This window comes from Panthera uncia, chromosome F1 (assembly GCF_023721935.1).
Source record: "Panthera uncia isolate 11264 chromosome F1, Puncia_PCG_1.0, whole genome shotgun sequence".
In the NCBI taxonomy this organism is placed as follows: Eukaryota; Metazoa; Chordata; class Mammalia; order Carnivora; family Felidae; genus Panthera; species Panthera uncia.
Window position 1 is genome coordinate 14,187,020 of NC_064813.1, and position 19,849 is coordinate 14,206,868.

A 19,849-nucleotide genomic window follows, 5' to 3' on the forward strand; every position below is an offset into this window, starting at 1 on the left:
TTTCATATTGTTTTAGAAATTATATCCAACATTGATACTTTATAAATCCACTATCATAAAAGTATACTCAACATCTCTAAAAAGTTTAATCTTCTCTTTGTTAAATCATATGTATCATCTCTAATTTTGATTATTTTTATCTTATATTTACTATATATGACAGAGCTGTTTCATTGATTAATCAAAGAATAGACTCTTAAATTTATCAATGATAGTTTAATTTTCCATAATTAGGTCCTAACTTAACTATATCCTGTATTCTGCTTTGATTAGTTTTCCAATTTTCTAACTCCTTAAAGTCAATGCTATGTATTTTTGCCTTTTTTTAAAAACAATAAAACATACATGACTGTGATTTTGCCTCTGAATAAAAGTTTGGCTGCATGTTCTGAGTTTCAATCCAGTGAGTAATGTTATTTTGTGTGTTTAGTAAATAATGTCTATTATAATTTTGAGTTCCAATTTGACACAAGTTTTGGGGGAAGCTTTACTTTATTTTAAGTGGTTTTGTGGTTTAACTTTTATCATAATTTCTACTTTAACTGGAAATTTTATCATAATTTAACTTTTATCATAATTTCTAGTTTTAGTGCAGCGCTTTTTTATCTTCAGTACAAGAAATCAGGAATATTTTCTGTAAGATATAAAAATAATTCTGAGCCCTAGTTTATTAAACTAGTATTATTGAATTTACTATTTTGTAAAATTTTGATTTTACAAAATCAAAAGGTTTTTACAAACAAAAGGTTTGATTATTAATTTATGATAATATACCATCTTGGTATCATTAATTCATTGTCAACAGTCTTTGAAGTATTTTGGATGTTGGCAAAAGGCCTAAATAGTAGCCAGTCAGCCAACAAATGTTATTAAGTACCTACTGTATGATGTAAGTGCCAGAAATACACTGATGAACGTTTAAAGTCCCATTATTGAACTTATATTGTAGTTGGAGGAACATAAACAAGGGAAGATGAGGGTTGGAAAGATAAATCAGTGGTTAAAAGTTTGAATTTTTTCCTACTTACAGTGCACAGTCATTGGAGGATTTTAAACAGGGTGGGGATATAATATATGATCATGGTGGCTTCTGTGTGGAGAGTGGAGCAAGAAAGATATCAAAGAGATGTCATCCAAATGAGAGAAGATGGTGGCTTAGATATAGGAGTCTGTAAAGATCTGGAGTTATCTTCATGTCAATAGTATTTAAGGTTCCCAGATAGGGAAGATCACCTTGGCAAAAGCACAGATTGAGGGAAGTAGACCACTGAAGGAGATTGGGGCACTCCAGAATTTAAAAGTGTAACAAAAGAAGAGGAGACATCAGAAGAGATTAAGAAGCTATAGTCAGTGATGTAGAAGTATGGAAGTCAGGAAAGTGTGGTATTACAGAAGTCTTGAGAAGAAAATGACTGAAGACAGAGGGAGTGGTCAATATATCAGCTGCTGCAAAGTAACATGAAGATAGGGAATTGAACATTTGCTGTGGGAAGATGTAGATCACATGACCTTGAAAAGACCTGTATCTATAAAGTAGTAGGATCACAAATCTCACTGGGGGGAATTGAGGGGGAAATGAGAAAGGAGAGAATAGAGAAAATGATTCAAGATAACTCAAGGAGTTTTGCTGTAAAAGCAAATAGAAATGGGGGCAATTCTTAGGGTGTGGAAAGGGTCAAGAGAAAGTGTGTGTGTGTTTTAAGATGCTTGCTATGCCATATGAATGATCCAATAGTAGAAAAGAGGCAATTGTGGAAGTAAAAGAAAAAGGGAACGATTGTAGGATGTTCATAAAGACATTAGAAGAGAGGGAACTCAGTATATAAGTTGAGGTTTTGGCCTTTCCTTGTACAAGAGAAAGACAGAGTCTGTGGTTGCAAATGCAGGTAGTCTGATGTATTTGGTGGAAAGAATATAGATCATTCTCATCAGATTGTATATGTTTTTCCTATGAAGTATGAAGCAAGATTATCAGCCAAGTGTTAGTGGCAAAGGGCATATTATAGATTTAATGGAAGAAAAGTTATGTAGTAATTATCTAGTATAGTGATAAACCATTTTGACTACAGAATTATAGTAGGGAGGTCTGGGAAAGTTAGGTGCCCATTTGATATTTGTAGTTATAAATTTGGAGTGCAATAAGCACAACTGTATAGTTTTTCTCTTGCATTATTTAGAAACCTGGATGTAGGAACTCAGTAAGGAAATAATTCAGTCAGAGTTTTATTAGGTAAGTAAAATGGTGAAGGGAAAAACAGGAAAGGGAGTTACAGGTTTGCAAGATAGTAGTTATAGTACTGAACTGCGTCTGCACAGAAGTAAAGACATAAGGAACATGATGATGAGTGGGAACATGATAGATCAGTGGGTCAGTAAAAGCCCACAATGGAGGTGGTTTTTCAGATTTTCAAAAAGGATGACCAAATGGAAATTTTGATCGATGAGTTTGTCATCAGTGCCCTGCTCTGTAAGTTGATAATTAATTGTAAAATTGATAGTTAAATATTTAGAAAGGAAATCAGTGATCAGTAGGAACTTGCTTCGAATCTTAAAAAACAAGTTGAGCCAAACTGACTTCAATTTTTTAATAGAATTTAGCAGATATGCAATTAGATCTTGGTATACTCTTTTGGAATATACATGAGAGAAAATAGAGGGACATGACTTGGTAGTGTAGTACAAATATGATGGATTTGTGATTAAGTGTCATTTTACTGTTGATACCAATGGGTACCAGTTAGCAGAACATTAACTCTGGCATGGGATCTTTTGAGGTCTGTTTAGTTCTATAGTATATCTTTGATAATGACATGGGAATATTATGTTATTATAAATATACAGATAATACAAAACCAGAAGAATTGTGAGTCTGATAGTTGCCAGAATTGTAATTCAGAACATCTGAGCAAATTGGGAAATGTGCCAGACTAACCAAATGAAATGTAATAATGCCAAATATAAATTATACTTTATGGTTTTTTTTTTTTTAAAGTCTGTACATATTCAGTACAGGAGAAGTCTGGTTTTATAGGAGGTCAAGCCCAAAGGACCTAAAGGCCGTGAGAATAATGAATAATAGTAGTTTTTGTATTGTGTATATTTTGCTTGCATATTTACCTGATTCTGGGCACTGTGTAAATAAGCATGTCACACTTGTAACCTTTATTTTATTATCATTATAAGCCTGATATAGATGCTATCTTCCCCATTTTATAGATGAGTACATTAAAACTTAGAGAGGTTACCTTACCCAGTGTCATATAGGATAATTAATGGCACAGTCTGGATTTCAACAGGTGTTTTCATGGTCTTTACTATATTCTACTACATGCTATTTGCTTACATTAGTAAAAGTTTACTGTCCAGAAAGTAGGGGAAAATTCCACCAAATTTCTTCCTTCCATCTGGATAATATTGTATCAGGAGATTTGTGATCAGTTGTGGGCACATCATTTTCAGAAAATCCTTTTTAAATAGAGCAAATCCACAGAAGGGTAATAAGAGTGTTGTGTTATCTAGAAATGTCTTCATATGAGAAACATTTGAAAAAATTGGCAGAAAGGTCAGCTTGGAGACTTAGAAGACTTGAGGGACAGATAATATCTGGTCCCAGATGTTTAAAGAGCTGCCATAGGTAAACAAATTAAACTTTATATTTTTAATACCTAAAGACATTCTTAGGACATGTAAATGAAAGTTATACATCTAATCAAAACACGGACCCATCATGTGGTCATGTTCTCTTCAGTGTAGCACTTAAAAACCTTTTACCTATGGGATAAAATTTCTCATGCTCATTTTTAATGTTGAGGTAACTTTTATTTTTCAAACTATAAAACACATAGTTAAGCTTGATTTCATAGTGAAATCATTCAGAAGCTCATATCTGCATGATGGTAGTTGAAATAGACTAAACAAAAAAATTCAGTCAGTACAAATTGCTGTGGGTTATCTATACAGCTACAGCATGTGGTGAGAACCTGGAAGCTACATCCACAGAATTTATGAGACTTCCAGTAAATCAGCTCCGTTCAGTGTTTTAGACCTGTATCCAACTCTTCTTGGATGTCTAGACACAGCCTAACATGAGGCTTCAAAAATGGGTAAAAATGAAGCAGCCAAAGCCACCAGAAGCCTTTGACCCTCTTCTAATGTTTCAACCAGATAATTATTTTCCCTCTCAAGAATTTGGCTATCCTTTGAGGGAAAAAAAAAAAAAAATCAAGATTTTTCCATGTGAAGAGCCCCTGAAAGAAAATACTCTGGAGAAAGGTCAATGACAATGGGCCAAAGCTGAATTCTTCAGATCTGCTTAGAGAATGTGGAAAGTCTGCACCCTCGCTACTTTCTGTGCTTTCCAGCTGGCCAGGAACCCCCATGGCATTTGTCCAGATTTGCCTTCCCCATACCTTTTACATCTTAAAGGGAGTCATACTGTACAGTGGAAATGCCTCAAATGGAAACTTAAGTAGTAGCTTAAAAGCTATGGTAGAGGTAATTAGAAAATTAAAAACTGGTGAATTTTGATTTCTATCAAGATAATCTATTACCCTTTCTGCCCTGTAGCAAAGATACGACCTTTCAAAATTTTCAACAATAAACCTTCGTACTTGGAGACTATATTTCCTTTAAATATGTCCCACTTTTAATTAAAAGTACTCATTCTGCTGGTTGTGCTTTGTCCCTTCAAAGTTTTTTATCTTAGGTTTTCTGTGGAAAGGTAAGGATTCTATCAAACATAAAAAAGTTGGTTTTAAAGATAAGCACAGTCCAAGTTCATTCCATCGTTCGTTTGTTCATTCATTCATTCATTTATTCATTCATTCCATTCATTTGACAAATATTTGTTTTGCGGAGGCCATATGCCAAGGACTGTGGTTGGCCCACATTGTGCCTTTTGTATGCTATGTGATCTTGACTTAATCTCTTTGAATCTCAGTTTCCTAACTGTAAAACAGCTCTGTTACCAACTTTGCAGGGGCTAATGGAGTTTAAATGAGATGACTTCTCTTTTTAAGACAGTGAAAAATTAGAAGCTTCTCTTTTACCCTTCTCCATCCATTGCTATATCCAAAAGATCATATACAACGGAGATGGAAAGTAGCAATGTTAATCAACTATTTGCAAAACTCATGGGAGCAAACTGGATTGAAATGTTATGAGTAACCACTGCATGCTTTACCTTGATTAAGAAAAATGGAGCTAAACAGGAAGATAACGAAAAGAAACTTCTATTCTCCTTACTGAATCAATGAAAGAAATGTGGATACTGTGCCAACACAAAATCCAAATAGCCAACTCTGCTTTGAAGCCAATTCAAAAGTGAATCCAAGTAAGAATTTACAAATGGGGAAGTCCAGGTGGAAAATGCCTGACGATAAATATTTATTCAAGTTAAACATATAGAGCTCCATTTAAATAATTGCTTAAGTGTAACAAAATAAAATACTAAAACAAAAACAAAAAGATTCTTAAAGAGATGTGAAAACAATAATTCAGAAATAATATTCTAGGTCAGTATTTCTAGGTAGATTAGCAAATGCAGGAGATAAAGTGGCAGGAAGTAAATACTTCTAAATTCCTCAAAAAGGAATTTATATATATTATATATATTTATTTATATTAATATTTATTTATATATTAATATTAATATTTATATATATTTATATATTATATATAATTTATATATATTATATATATATTATATATATATATTATATATATATATTATATATATATATATTATATATATATATATATATATAATTGAACTCAGGAATGATTTGGAAGACCTAAAGATAATTATTTTCCAAAGAAAGAAAGAAAGAAAGAAAAAAAGAAAGAAAGAAAGAAAGAAGGAAAGAAAGAAAATAATCATTTACTTGTAGAAATGAAAGCCACTAAAAAAATATAGAAGCCAAAAAGACAGTTCATTAATCAACATATGCAACGGAAATAGTAAGGACCATTTATCAAAATGACAAAACTAAAACCAAGCATACAGCAATGGCAAGAAATAAACATGATTCAAACTTTCCTAATCGTAGGCAGTGCTTTTCAGATTGGGATGAAAAATAAAACCCAACTATACTGTTGGCATTTATAACCCATATATCTTTTTTAACAGTAAAGCAAATAGATAAAAGTAAAAGAAGGGGCAAAGATATGTCAGGTAAATGGAAATTAAAAGTGAGAAATCATTCCAATAATATACAAAAAAATGTCTTAATGAAATCAGAACAAAGAATATCACTGGCATAAATGTGTAAAAATGCCCACCCCCTTGCAAAAATATTAAACCTTGATGGAAAATCACTTTTATATTATAAAATTTGTAAAGGTATTTTAAGGATGATGGTCAGTATTTTTATAGGTGTGATGATACTCATTATTCAATAAATATTAATTGAATACCTACTAGCACTGGTCACTTTGTAAGACCTAACAACATAGAGTAATCAAAACAATACAGTCAAATATGACTTTCCATTTATGAAGATCTTATTTTATGTTATTCATTAAGATTTTTCCATTTTCTTAATTTAAAAAATGTATTCCTATGTTTTCTATAGGCTTTCTCCTAACATGAATGGAATATTCTCCCATATCTAAGTTATTGGAAGTATAGCCTAGTAGTGTTTTGTAAAAGCCACTTGGGTTTTGAGTTAATTTTGGTAATTTATATTTTTTAGAGTATTATTAGTTTCCTTTAGGCTCTTACTTTTGCCATAGGTTTTTTGCATATAATATTTGATTTTTTCCATCTCCTCAATTATTTGTGATTATGTATCCTATCCTTTCTTATTTGTGATCTTGTATACTTTTGTTTTCTCCCTTAATTAGTGTTATATTATCTATTTCTAAGGGGAAAATTCTTGTGGATGTCTTTATCCTTTATGTTATTTTTATATTTTCTATTAATTTTGGTTTTAATCTATGTTAATTCCTCTTCTTGGCTTATTTTTTTATCATAACTTTATAATCCCCGTAGATGAATATCAACTCTTTTTTGAATATTGACTTTTTTTCCTCCTCTCTCTAAATGATGAAAATATTTAAGGCCTTAAGTTTTCCTGTAGCCTTCACTGTGTTCCATTGGTTGCATACAATGCGTTTATATTTTTTATTGCTTTCTAAATAATTTGTAATTTTAATTTTGGTTTCTTCTGTAATACAAGGATTATCTAAGAATATGTTTTAAGGGGTTTTTTTGGTCTCTTTTTTTAGAAATTCTTTTTTTTCTTTTTCTTTTTTTTTATTTTTTGATTAAAGAATGTGATCTATATAATCTCTCTTTTTAAAAGTTTCTTAAGGTTGGTATTGTGTATGTGTGTAGGTACAAGTGTAAGAGTGATTTTTGTAAATGTTTTATGGCTAATGAAAAATCTTTATCTTCTATCTGCTTACTTACTTTGGTCCATTACATTTGCACAACTTGAAAAGAGTCATATTAGTTTTTTTTTCTATATTTATATTTTAACTAATTGTATACATATAATAACTACAAGTTCATCTTGCAATTTTAATAGCATTTGCTTCCTTTCCTTACCTACTATGTAACTTGGTGCAAAAAAGGTTTATGAGTATTTTCCAGTCTTCACAAATTGTATTTTATACTATTGTATAATAATATTTCTATTAATTCTGTTTAGTGCTTTTAAACTACTTATCCTGTTCAGTACTTTTAAATTCCATCTTGTCTGTTATTAATATTGCCATTCTTGAATTTGTATTTCTTTGTTTTGTGCCTGGTTTCTTTTTGCCTGTTTCTTTATTTTTCCAAATAATATGTAACTTTTATAAACCTAATTTAACTGACTAGCTGAAAGAATTCAGTCTGTCATTAATTTCGTAATTAGTATACTTAAATTTATTCCTGCCATCTTATTAAAATTTCTTATTTTGTTACTTCTTTTTTTTTAATTTTTTTACTTGATCAAAAGGCTATTAATTTCTCCTTTTTTTCTGTACTTTTTATTTCATTAACATTTACATTCATCACCAGTGCATAGTCCTATTATTCCATGAGGTAAATTACCAAATATTTCTCCTCCAAACCCTTCCTTCTCCTACTTCCCCCCACACCCACTTTTAACAATGAGACCCCTGGGACCCCTTTGCTGCCCTACTCTCTGAGCCTGCACCCATCAGAGAAGACCTGGGGAGCATTTTTTATTTCCTCCTACCCTCCCCCAACCTTTAGACTATTTGAATTCCTGTTGCAGTGTGTCTCTTTTACTTTAAGAGTCTTTCGTTAGCCCTTACACTGCATATTCTCAGATGGGCTATCATTATTTATTTTTATTTGACTCTGTGGATGTCGCCAGTGCTGTTGCTCACCACTGTTTTTCTCCTCTTTGTCTTCCCTCATCTTGAACATGCTCTGCGAGTTCATTTGGTGCTGTTGTAACTTCATCCCTGCTTAGGCAACTCCCACAGGTGAGGGGTGTGGTGATAGCCCAGCCGGTTGTAGGTCTCTGCAGCCTCTTAAGAGTCCATGAGTGTTACTTCATTGCCTTCTACCTTTTGAGCGTTCAGTCAGTGCCAGTCTAATTCTTTCTTCTTTCTAAGCAACTTGCTGTCTCTTTACAGAAGACTTGAACATGTTTTCTTTATCTCAGAGCTCAAGAATTGTATTAACATATGTCCATGTGGTATCTTTGCTCATCAAGTATACATGAAACAGCCCTTAAAATGTGTAGATTCAGGTCTTTCTAAAAACCAGGATAAGATTCTTTTATAAACAGTAGTTTCTTTTTCTAATTATTTTTCTCCCCTCACCTTCCTTTTCTTTTTCTGAATCTCCTTTTATTTACAGGTTAGATGTTCTGGGTCTTTCCTCCACACTTTCACAACTTCTCTCTCTTTTCAGTTTTTAAAATTCTCCTACTAGATCGTGAACTCTACCAGTTCTGGTTTCAACATTCATTATCCTCTCCTCCATCTACTAAATATTTTAACTTAAAATCTTTTGTCTAGTTCCAGGAAGTTTTTTCTTAATGTTGTACTTCTACCTCTTCAAATACTATTCTTCTGCTTCCCCTGACAGTTCTGTATTGATATACTGTTCTGATTTCTCTCTTCATTCATGATTTCTCTGGCTATTATACCTCCTTATTAGATGTCCTTTTATTTTCCTTTGTTCATTGTGGCACAGGTCCAACTGCTGGAGACTTCAAGTGGACTGGTCCTATGAAGGTGGGAGGGCACAGACATCTCAGTCATCATGGCCCAAAATATGCAAGTTGCCAGTTACCCATTGAGACACCAGGAGGTAGCCTTTCTTCTACATCAGGGTAGAGAAAACTCAGGCACACCCAGGATCCTGTGATCATTGAAGGACAGCCCTACCAAAGAGCTCCTACGTGCTGGTCCTTGCCTTAGACTTTTCTTGCTGTGGCCCCACAGCTTTGTTCAGCACAGAGCAAGAAAGTACAACTATCTAGTTCACACCCTCTACCTGAGTACCAGTCCTGATATCTGCTTGACTTAAGAAAAAAGGATGTGTTTGACCTAAGTTAGAAGTGGAGAGGAAGCAGAGCACAATTAAGTCATCATCTTTCCAGAATCCCCTGGGAATAAAATAATAAACATGAAAATGATACATTCCCTGTCCTAATGTTGCTTGTGGGCTAGTTGGAAAGATAGACAATAAATAAATAAATAAATAAATAAATAAATAAATAAATAAATAAGAAACTCCTATAATTCTGAATTCACAACTGTAATTAATGCTATGAAGGAAAGGTGAATAGAAATATGATCTGAGATTCCAAGAAAGAATAAGCTTTAACGTGCAAGGAGGGAAGAAAAAAAGAACTACAGGCAGAGAGCAGTGTATTCAAAGACCTTGGGAGTAGGCATGGCACATTTGAGGAAGCCAAAGACAGTCAGCATGGCTGGAGCAGAAAAAGCAAAGGAGAGCAGAGTGTGAAAAGAAGCTGGAAAGGAAGGTAATAGTAAGGGGCCAGACTGCAGGGTTTTATAGGCCATGATAGAGTATAGTCCTTCCCTAAAAGCAGGTGACTAATGGAGCGTTTTACTCCATGGGTAAAAATATCTGATTCACATTTTCAGGAGATCACGAGGATTCAGTGTGGGGAGCACTCCACACTGTTTTGTTTTTGAGAGAGAAAAGGAGAGACAGAGCACAAGTGGGGGAGGGACAGCGAGGGGGGAGACACAGAATCCGAAGCAGGCTCCAGGCTCTGAGCTGTCAGCACAGAGCCCAACTCAGGGCTTGAACCCGCGAACTGTGAGATCATGACCTGAGCTAAAGTCTGACACTTAAACTTAACTGACTGAGTCCCCCCAGGCACCCCAAGTGTGGAGAGCAAATTTAAAGGAGCCATGTGAGGAGGCTACTGTAATGTTTGAGGGAGGGTGGCAGTGAGATGGTGGTCAGCGTACAGGAAGTACACTTTTAGGTGGTTTATGAAAGAGGATATAAGAGTGTGGAAGGTAGGGAAGTCAAGTTAAAATCACCAATTCAATCATTCATGTCAATGTGCCCTTGAGATACAGTGGAGGAGTCAGTAAACACTGTGAATCTAGGGCAGTCCTGGGCAAAAGAGATAAATTTGTTAGCTGTCTGAGTTTCAGTATAAACTAACGCTCTTAGGCATAAGTGAGAATACCTTGGGATAGAATAAGAAGAAGAGAAAAAGACTTTAAATTTTTGTATACCACTAATATCCATGTAAATTGGATGATCTCTGCTGGAAAGGTGATTGATAATGCATATGAGTATCTTAAAAAATGACTGTAATTTTGATCCTGTAACTTTTTTATAGGAATCCATCCTCAGAAAATAATATTAGTAGATGTGAAAGGCTTATGGATAAAAATACTCACTTAAGCATTATTTATGATTATAAAAAAAGAAATTACTTAATTATCTAATATTTAAAGAGGTTAAGTAGATTATCATACATTTATATTAATGAATATTATACCATTCTAATTTGATGTTTATGAAGATGTAATGGCATAAGTAAATGGCCATAATGTAATAATAGTAATAAGGACACAAAATTGAGAGAGAGAGAGAAAGGGAGACAGAAGTGGGTAGGGGAGACCTCAACTGTGTGAAACATTGATAGAACAAGAGTATAAAGAAATGTTTATCTATCAACAGTGGAAAATGGATGATTGTCACCATTTTTAGACTTTTATCCAGTTTCCAAATCTTTCTAAATGGGCATGTATTTCATCTTATGTATCCTTTTATTGTTAGGAAAAGAAAGAAAATTACAGGATTGTCCCAGTTGTAAATATGCACTTTATAGGCATTTCACTCTGTTAAATACTGATTGATGTTTTGTTTTTTCTTTTCACAGTATCGATGAGCCTTTCTGTTTTGAATCAAATTTAGTGTTTTAAGTTTGTAAGATTATTGCCATACCTTTTACAGTGTTATGAGCCATTTAGACTTATAAAATAGTTTCAGAAAATCGATTAATCACTAGGCAACAGCAAATCCATTCCCCTGGAACACCTCTCACTTGGCATCCAGTGTGTCATATTGAGAGCATTTGCGCTTCCTTCACTGCTTATTGCTTAGCAGTACAAGGGGCTCTGAATTCCTTAAAGTTTAAAAAGGATTATATAATAATATAGGAATGTGCTAATTATTTTAAACACAGTGAATTGCTTTTGTTTTCCTCCAGTGACTGTCAGAGAAGTATCCACGTGGACTGTCATTTGTATCATCGTTGTCTGTAGCGGTATAAAATCATTTTGAATTTGGTTCAGAACTGAAAGTATGATTTTTTTTTTAATTCCAGGAATGTATACAAAGACTATCGCTTCCTTGAGCTGGCATGTGACTCACAGGAGGATGTGGACAGCTGGAAGGCATCTCTACTAAGAGCTGGGGTTTATCCTGATAAATCTTTAGTAAGTTGCATATAACTATTATTTTACAATTATTAACCATGTTTAAGAAGACATAATTCTACATACTATATACTGGAGAAACTAGTTCTCTTTTGACTTAATTCGCTTCATATTTCTTTTTCTCCCTTAGGTTCTATTTTAAGAAGTTTATCAGTATACTTGTTAGAGAAAATGTCCTACTCTGCCATAAAACATAATATATCCAATCTCAGACAAAGAGAGTTTCTCTGTTTTAATTTAAAATTTTATTTTCCTTATATGGCTTTTTTATGGTTTTCCACAGTTGTCCCAGTAGTCATACAGTGGATTATAACATTCTTCATATAGCCATGGCATATATATCATGCCATAACACTATTTCATAGCCTTAAAAATATACTTATTTTTATAAAATTCCTTTCAATATGTCTATAGTACCTGAATCCAAAATTATATCTGCATTCAAATTCTGATTAATGGCATTTGGAGTGTGAAAGAAGAAAAACATTATATTGCAATTCCTACTTATCTTTATAAATACACTTCAAGTATTTGAAGTCACTTCTCTTGTTCAAGTTAATAAACAGAATTTGTTTGGAAAACGTCTGGATTTAAATTTCAAAAGTCCCACCCAACATATGTACACACACCATTAAGCAGACTCTGCGAATGAGTGGCTCTCACTGCTTACTCACTGTTCCCCTTGAGATGCTGCACTATCCAGGTGTCTGCTCAGAACAAAAGTTCAGAGACTCAGCCTTGGGGATTTAGTCCAGCTTGACCTTTTGGTGCTTACTTGGCTCTAGATCAGTTTATAGGACAAGTCAGGTCATTTCTAGGCCCCAAATACGAAGAGTCTTCTCAGGAGAGCCTGAAATATGGGCACCGGTGGCGGGGTGGGGGGGGGGCGGAAATGAGGCGTCTCTGGGGGATCTTTAGACTTGACCACATCCCTGAGGTTACATTGGAATTTAACCAAGTTCCAGAGGTAAGTGATTGAGGATTTATGCCAAAATGTTCTTCTCATTGATGTTATTTAGCTCACACATAGACCTCTTAACCCTATCCCAACCTACCTTTGTCTGATTAGCACCTAAAACAATGACCCCTCCCCCACACTAACCCTATGCTCTCCCATGTGAAGTGCAACAAGCCCCTTTCCTAGTGATATCCAAGTACAGAGGTATCTATATGATTTCCATAATTGTCCAAATTTTATCAGTTGTGTACGTACATATTTACATAGCTATATGCTACTCTAAAAACTGCACATGAGAAATCATTTGTAAAATCAGAGTACCACTTCTACTTTTGTTGTTAATTCTGATCATTTCTTATTACTCTTCCCTATCCATTGATGGTAGTGTGTTCAATTTCACAAACATTCTGTATTAAAAATGGACATATACTTAATTTTTAATTCATTCATTCCACAAAAGTGTATTGAGCACACGCTTTTTGCCAGGCACCACTCTAGGCAGTAGGGCAACAGAGGTGAACAGTAAGGTCGTACCCCCAAGGAGCAGACATTAAACAAGTGAATGGATAACTGTATAACTATATAGTGGGATTTTAAGAGCACAATACAGTCTGTAAAAAAAATAAAGAATATTAAAGGGACAAACAGTGAGAAAAGGGCAGGCAAGCTTTATTTTAGTAAAGATGATTAGAGAAGGCCCCATGTGAAGAGTTGAGTAAATGAAATGGAAGTCTGAAGAAGAATATTTGTGGAGAGGACTAACAAGTGCAAAGCCAGCTCAGTGTCTTAGAGGAGCAGCAAAAAATCAGTGAGTCCGGAACACAATGAGGGAGGACAGAAGTGGTTGATAGTTTCCAAGAGGGTGGTCAAGGGCAGATTGTATTGGCCTTGAAGGAAGTGGTGAGCATTTGATTCTATTTTGAGTGAGATGGGAAGCCATTAGAGGGTTTCAAGCCAGTTACTGACATAAGATTTACATTTTTAAAAGTCTTATAAGGCTGGGTATTATGAGAAGGTGTAGAGCATGTGTGTTCAAGCACAGGCTTTAGGGTCAAACTACCTAGACTGAAATTCCAGAAATTCACATAGAAGCTGTGAGATCTTAGGAAGGTTACCTAGCTTTTTTAGGTTTCAAAACTCCCATTTCTAAAATGGAAATAGCAAGAGTCCCCTATAGCTTGTTGACAGGATAAAGTGAGAGAATGCAGGGAAAGCACTGAATATGGTGGACACAAGCAAGCACTCTTTTTTTATTTATAATAATAATGATGGTGGGGCACATGGGTGGCTCAGTTGGTTAAGTGTTAGACTCTTGAGATTGGGCTCTGTGCTAACAGCATGGAGCCTGCTTGAGATTCTCTCTCTCCCTCTCTCTCTCTCTCTGCCCCTCCCCCTTCTTAAAATAAATAAGTATATATTTATAATGATGATGATAATTATCATTTTCATCACAGCCTACTAAGATGAGAGCTAAAACACTGTAAATATTATAATGTATCCCAGTGAGATCATAAATAGTTTATGCTATTTTCTATCTACCAAATAATAGAAAATTGGTTATATAAAATATTATATTGGTTATATAATATATTAGTGGTGTGTGTGTGTGTGTGTGTGTGTGTCTTCCTACCATGCAATTGTAATGTTTGTGAAAATGTTTTCTTCAGTCATGATTTTGCCAAACTTATCTTAAATATACTAGACAATTTTGGTATTTAAAGAAATTATGCAATACATCTCTTATGAGGGAAAACTGTCTTGGCAAAGCAAAATTACCTATCCCTGGTGAATTGTTTTTATAAATTGGGATTTTCATGTATCCATAGCTCTACAGAAAGAAGACGCTCAATGAAACATTTGCTATTTTTTATCAGAATGCTCAATTTTAAGCAAAGCTAGGGTTGTCCCACATGATCTGTTTGATTGTTTTAATATCATTTCTGTTTATAAGTATACTTTTGGTACAGTTGCTTGGACGATCAAGACAAAGGGGTTTTTTACTGTATGCCAAAGACATGACAGGAAATTAAACTTGGCAGCGTGCCATGAACATTACTTTTCTCAGTTTTCATCATAAACAACATTTGCATTTCTTACGCACCATGTAGTTGTAGAGGTTATATTACACGATTGCTTGACTTTCAGATGTTTAAATGGCAGCTAACTACTGAAAGCAATCTAAGTAGAATGCTTATGTAAACATTCATTTTGTGAACATGCTTAGATTTGGAGGGACGGATACTTTTAGCTACAGTTATTCCTAACTTAGAAAGATTTGATGAAAAAGTCAGATTAACCTAGTAACAGATGTCTCTCTGTAAGTAAATTTTTAGGACTTCTGGAGGGTCATTTGGGTTTTGTATCAATAAACCATTGAGTTGACAGCAAATCAATCTCTATTCTAATAATGAAACATTTGTCATACATGGACATAAGTCAAGACTCAAAACTTTCTGCTTTTTATACAAGATTTTTATTGGAAAAAATCTACAAAGATTATTTTTAAAAATTGTGTAATTTCAGCCTCATTTAGATAAACAGCCATCCTCCACATTTTGTTTTTGGACACATTTTTTTTTCCAACTAAGATTGCACACTTTTTTATTACACGCTTTTCCCCATCATATCTTTTCTATCATGTCCACATGAAGAATATTTTTATGTCATTCATATCATAATGTTCTATTACCTGTTTTTTTCTTTTGGAGTTTTCTACAGATTTTTTTTCTTTCTTTCTTCCTCTTCCACTCTCTTCTCTCCCTTCTTCCTTCCCTTCATCCATCACCATTATGGTGGTCTCTAGAAATTCGAATATAAAAAACATGCAGTTCTTACTTTATAAGAGTTTCAAGTCTAGTGGAAATGGGGGATGCAACTAAATAATTACAATGTGGTAGAAACTATAACGAATGTATAAAATGCAACAGCCCATCTATATTCCCATGTGGATTTTCTAATTACCTTTTGCCCCTTAATCGTTCTGGATCCAAAGCAAAATGTAGACTTCTTATTTGAACAGTATAATATGTGACCCTCAATGAGGCATCCTGGATTCAGTTTCCCAATATGACACTGAACTTACACATAACCTCTCTGAGCCACAAATTTAGCATTCTACCAGTCACCTGATCTTTTTGAGAAGCCACAATACTTTAAAGATATATGTAAATCTGAATTTGGATTTAGCGGAATTTTATTTCTTTAACTTCTATTTCCTTTGGCCATTAAATTGAAATTATAACCACTATAAAATTTTATATTGTTAAATAATTAAATTGTTCTACAATTTCAAATTAAAGATGTTTCTAATGGAATTAGTAAATAGTATTTTGGTTTGGTTTCTTTTTTTTAAACTGATGAAACAGATAAAAAGTGTGTGTATATCAGTATTGTAGGCTACAATTAAAGAACTTTTAAAAGTTATTTTATAGTAAAAATTTATGTGCATGCATCAGTAAGTGTGAATACAAATAAATGGAAATTTGATTAAAATCTAAAGAACAAGGTATAAAAAATGACTGATCTTTTGGCACAGTTTTGTCAGCTAATAGTAGGACTTAAAGTATATATAAACATTAAAGGATTCCAAATTCTTTGGAACATTTTGTGTGCAGTGAAATGAAGTAGATTTTAAGTCAGATCTATCTCATATTTGAATCCCAGTCCTTCTATTTATTAGCCCTGTGGTTCAGGCAAATTACTTAACTCGTCAGTTGTGTGTTCTTTTTTAAACTCAAAATAACGATACCTTCCTCTGCGTGATTTTATAGGATTGAATGAGAACTATTGCATATCACATCTAGCTTGGTGCCTGCAACTGAGTGAATGTGTTCAATGCCACGTAGCCTTTATTATTATTGCTGAAAATCATCAATGGTCCATGAAGCTGCACTCCCCAGTTTAGTAGTTACTTTTTCTTTGCAAAGGATTAGTGGGACTTAGGCAAATGAGGGAGAATTTCCTTACCTGTTGGTTAAGGAAGCAGAGTTGTTGTCCACAGGGGTCATGTTGCCCTGTGGACAGGCTGGCTTAGAAATCTGTCAGTCAGGAGTGAGCCCGAGGGGCTGTCAGGGAAAGTGAGAATTCACAAGCCTGCCCTCAGATAGTGGCCAGCTGGCTATCTGAAAGCAGCCAACTGTAGAGTAGTGGATGCCCTGGAAATAAATTTGGTGCAAATTCAGTATTGCCTATTTGTTAAATTAAATACTGCAGAGCTTCTTAAGAGACTTCCATTGACTGTATAGATAGATGGTCCTCCCCTAGAGGATATGATTTCTGTTCATTTTTTTAAATGTTTTCTAACATTTATTCATTTTTTGAAAGACAGAGAGAGAGAGAGAGAGAGAGAGAGAGACAGAGTGTGAGTGGGGGAGGGGCAGAGAGACAGGGAGACCCAGAATCCGAAGCAGGCTCCAGGCTCTGAGCTGTCAGCCCAGAGCCCAATGCGGGGCTCAAACCCACGGACCACGAGATCATGACCTGAGCCACCCAGGTGTCCCTCTGTTCTTTCTTTAAAGTTTATTCATTTATTCTGAAAGAGAGAGAGCACAAGTGGGGCAGGGGCAGAGAGAAAGGAGAGAGCAAGTATCCCAAGCAGGCTCTGCACCATCAGCACGGAGCCTACGCCGGACGCAGGGCTCAAACTCACAAACCGTGAGATCATGACCTGAGCCCAAGTCAGAAGCTTAACCAACTAAGCCACCCAGGCTCCTGTAGGGTATGACTTCTTAAGTGATGAAAAATGGCAGTAGAAAGTGAAACACCTGAAACTTCATATACCCCTGAATTCAAGACTTTCCCAGTTATAATTAATAGGACTGCTCTGGAAGTTGAAAGCATTCAATAAATGAAGTCTTTGGGGACTTCAGAAATTCCTTTTGGATAGACTCTAAAACTAACTTTTCTCTGTGGCAAATAATAACTGGGGGGAGGGTCTCTGTGTCATTCTAGGGAGAGAAGAGGAATGCCTCCAGACCTCTGTAAATATTTATTAGTACGGGATGACCACTCCTATGCATTTATTTATTCAGCCATCTAATAACACAAGACTGACGATGCCCGTGCTGAGTCCGACTACACATCACTTTATTCTTAGCTTATTCAACAGTGCTTCCCACAGAACATCGAGCGGCCACATGACCAATTCTGAAGAGTTTAGTTTTTCTTCAGTGGAGGTACTTGCCGTGATCTAAACATAAACTGCTGCCACACAGTGTAGTGGAAGGAATTATAAAACATTTATGGTTCACCATTCATGACTGTTATGCCTCTCTCAGAATAGACAATTGGGAAATGATTGAAGGAAACAAGAAATGGCAAAGCCACACCATGTCCTCCACTTGGATGTTTCTCATATTTAAGGATCAAGGCCCCCTACTCTGTGACATCACTGTTGCCACCACAAACAGAACCATCTGCCATCGAGCAGAGAAGCCAGTCATTCCCTAATGTGCAAAAATACTTGGTTGAACTCCTGAAACTTATTTGGTAGATCAAAAGCTGCACCGCTGTGGAATTCAATAAACTCCATCTGTTTGAGGTATTTTCAGCAATATTGCACTTCTTTGGAGAACCGGGGTCTTGTTATTCTCTAAAATAGTATTTTATTCCTGATAAAACTCCCTGTGGGGATCTTTACTGTATTATTGAACGGTTGGCAGATTCCTTACAGACTCTTTTCTCCCCCCTTCATTCATTCTTATACCGTTATTTATGTCTCGTAGAAGCCAGTGATGTTAACAGTTGTATCATGGCAACTCACAATGCCAAGAAGCTTCTCTACACTATTGTATCGGTGTCTTTAAACTGATATCATTGTTAAATATGATGGCCGTGATGGTCCTTGGATTAGACATTTCCCCAGGGTCACCAGTTGGCATTGCCCTCTCCCGAAAATTTCTGTGTGGAGTATTTCTCCCTCCACACCCTCTTTTAAAAGTAAATGCCAGATCTCCAGCCCAACCTGTTACTGCACCCTGTGTTAAGCCTCCTCCACAGATGCACACACTTTACTACCAGCTCTCTTCAACTCCGCATCTCAGCGAGAAATTCCTTTTGGGCCCCTTGTGAGACGAATTCAGATCTGTTCCCTGCCCATATCCCATCATGTCTTCCCCACAGGATCTGACCCTGCAAGGACTCGGTTGGCCTGGGAGTAATGAATCACCATTTTATTTTTTTAAGCCATATGTGCGTTAAATTGTTTGATATAAATCATACTGTTGCAGCTCCGGTTTGAAACAGGAGACCCATTTGCCCGCCGCCTGTCGCTGGCTGCTCTCTGTGTCTCTATCCAGAGTGTCTCTTTTAGAAACGACTACATTTTTTGTAACTAACCTTTCCAGACCCATTTTCTTGAATGTGGACCAGTGTTTATTTTGGCCACATCCCCACTATACAGCTTTCACTTCCCATGCCAACCCAAGACAAAACGCATAATTTATGAAGTAGAGGAATGGTACAGATGGAGGTCGTAACTTGGTCTGCTTACCCTGTCTCCCCAGAACCACCCACTCCTTTCCTCTGCTCTCTTTTCCTTTCTTTTTCCACCTTCTTTGAAACCAAGGATGCAGTGTTTGTTTAAAAATGCATTGGCTGATGAAATTTTCCACTGCTTGGCATGTTAGAGGAGGGGCTGTCAGGAAAGGGCAAGCTGACATACTATTTTGCCGTTCATGCTAACAGTTCACTTATTACCAATTCAAACCAGTGCTTTTTGGCCAGGTCCCCATACTCCAAGGATTCCGAGCAGAAAGAAGGGGGGAAATCTCTGTCATAATTTTCTGCTGTTATAAATACATGATTTCATTTAATATAAGTGGATTCTTTGACTTGTCCATGAGCTCGGGGTGCCGTGTGTGTGTCTGGGATGTCAGTGAATAGTTAAATTATTTGTTTTGATTTTGCTCTAGCATGAAAAACCTTACAATTTTTAAATAAGTTTATGTTTAACGTATTTCTTTTTTGTTTTTTTTCCTTGCGGCTACGTGCACA

General features: G+C 35.3%; 1 protein-coding gene across 9 annotated transcripts in view; it reads left to right on the plus strand.

Moving 5' to 3' along the window:
- DNM3 (dynamin 3) overlaps window positions 1-19,849 on the plus strand; it is a 560,234-nt gene that overhangs the window by 435,225 nt on the left and 105,160 nt on the right. For all 9 annotated transcript variants that reach the window (XR_007458711.1, XM_049633950.1, XM_049633954.1 and 6 more), the window contains one exon: window positions 11,787-11,898. Coding sequence is in view for 8 of the 9 variants with exons in the window: in XM_049633950.1 (XP_049489907.1) it covers window positions 11,787-11,898 (112 nt within the window). In the remaining variant the exon portion in view is untranslated. The remainder of the gene's footprint in view (window positions 1-11,786; window positions 11,899-19,849) is intronic.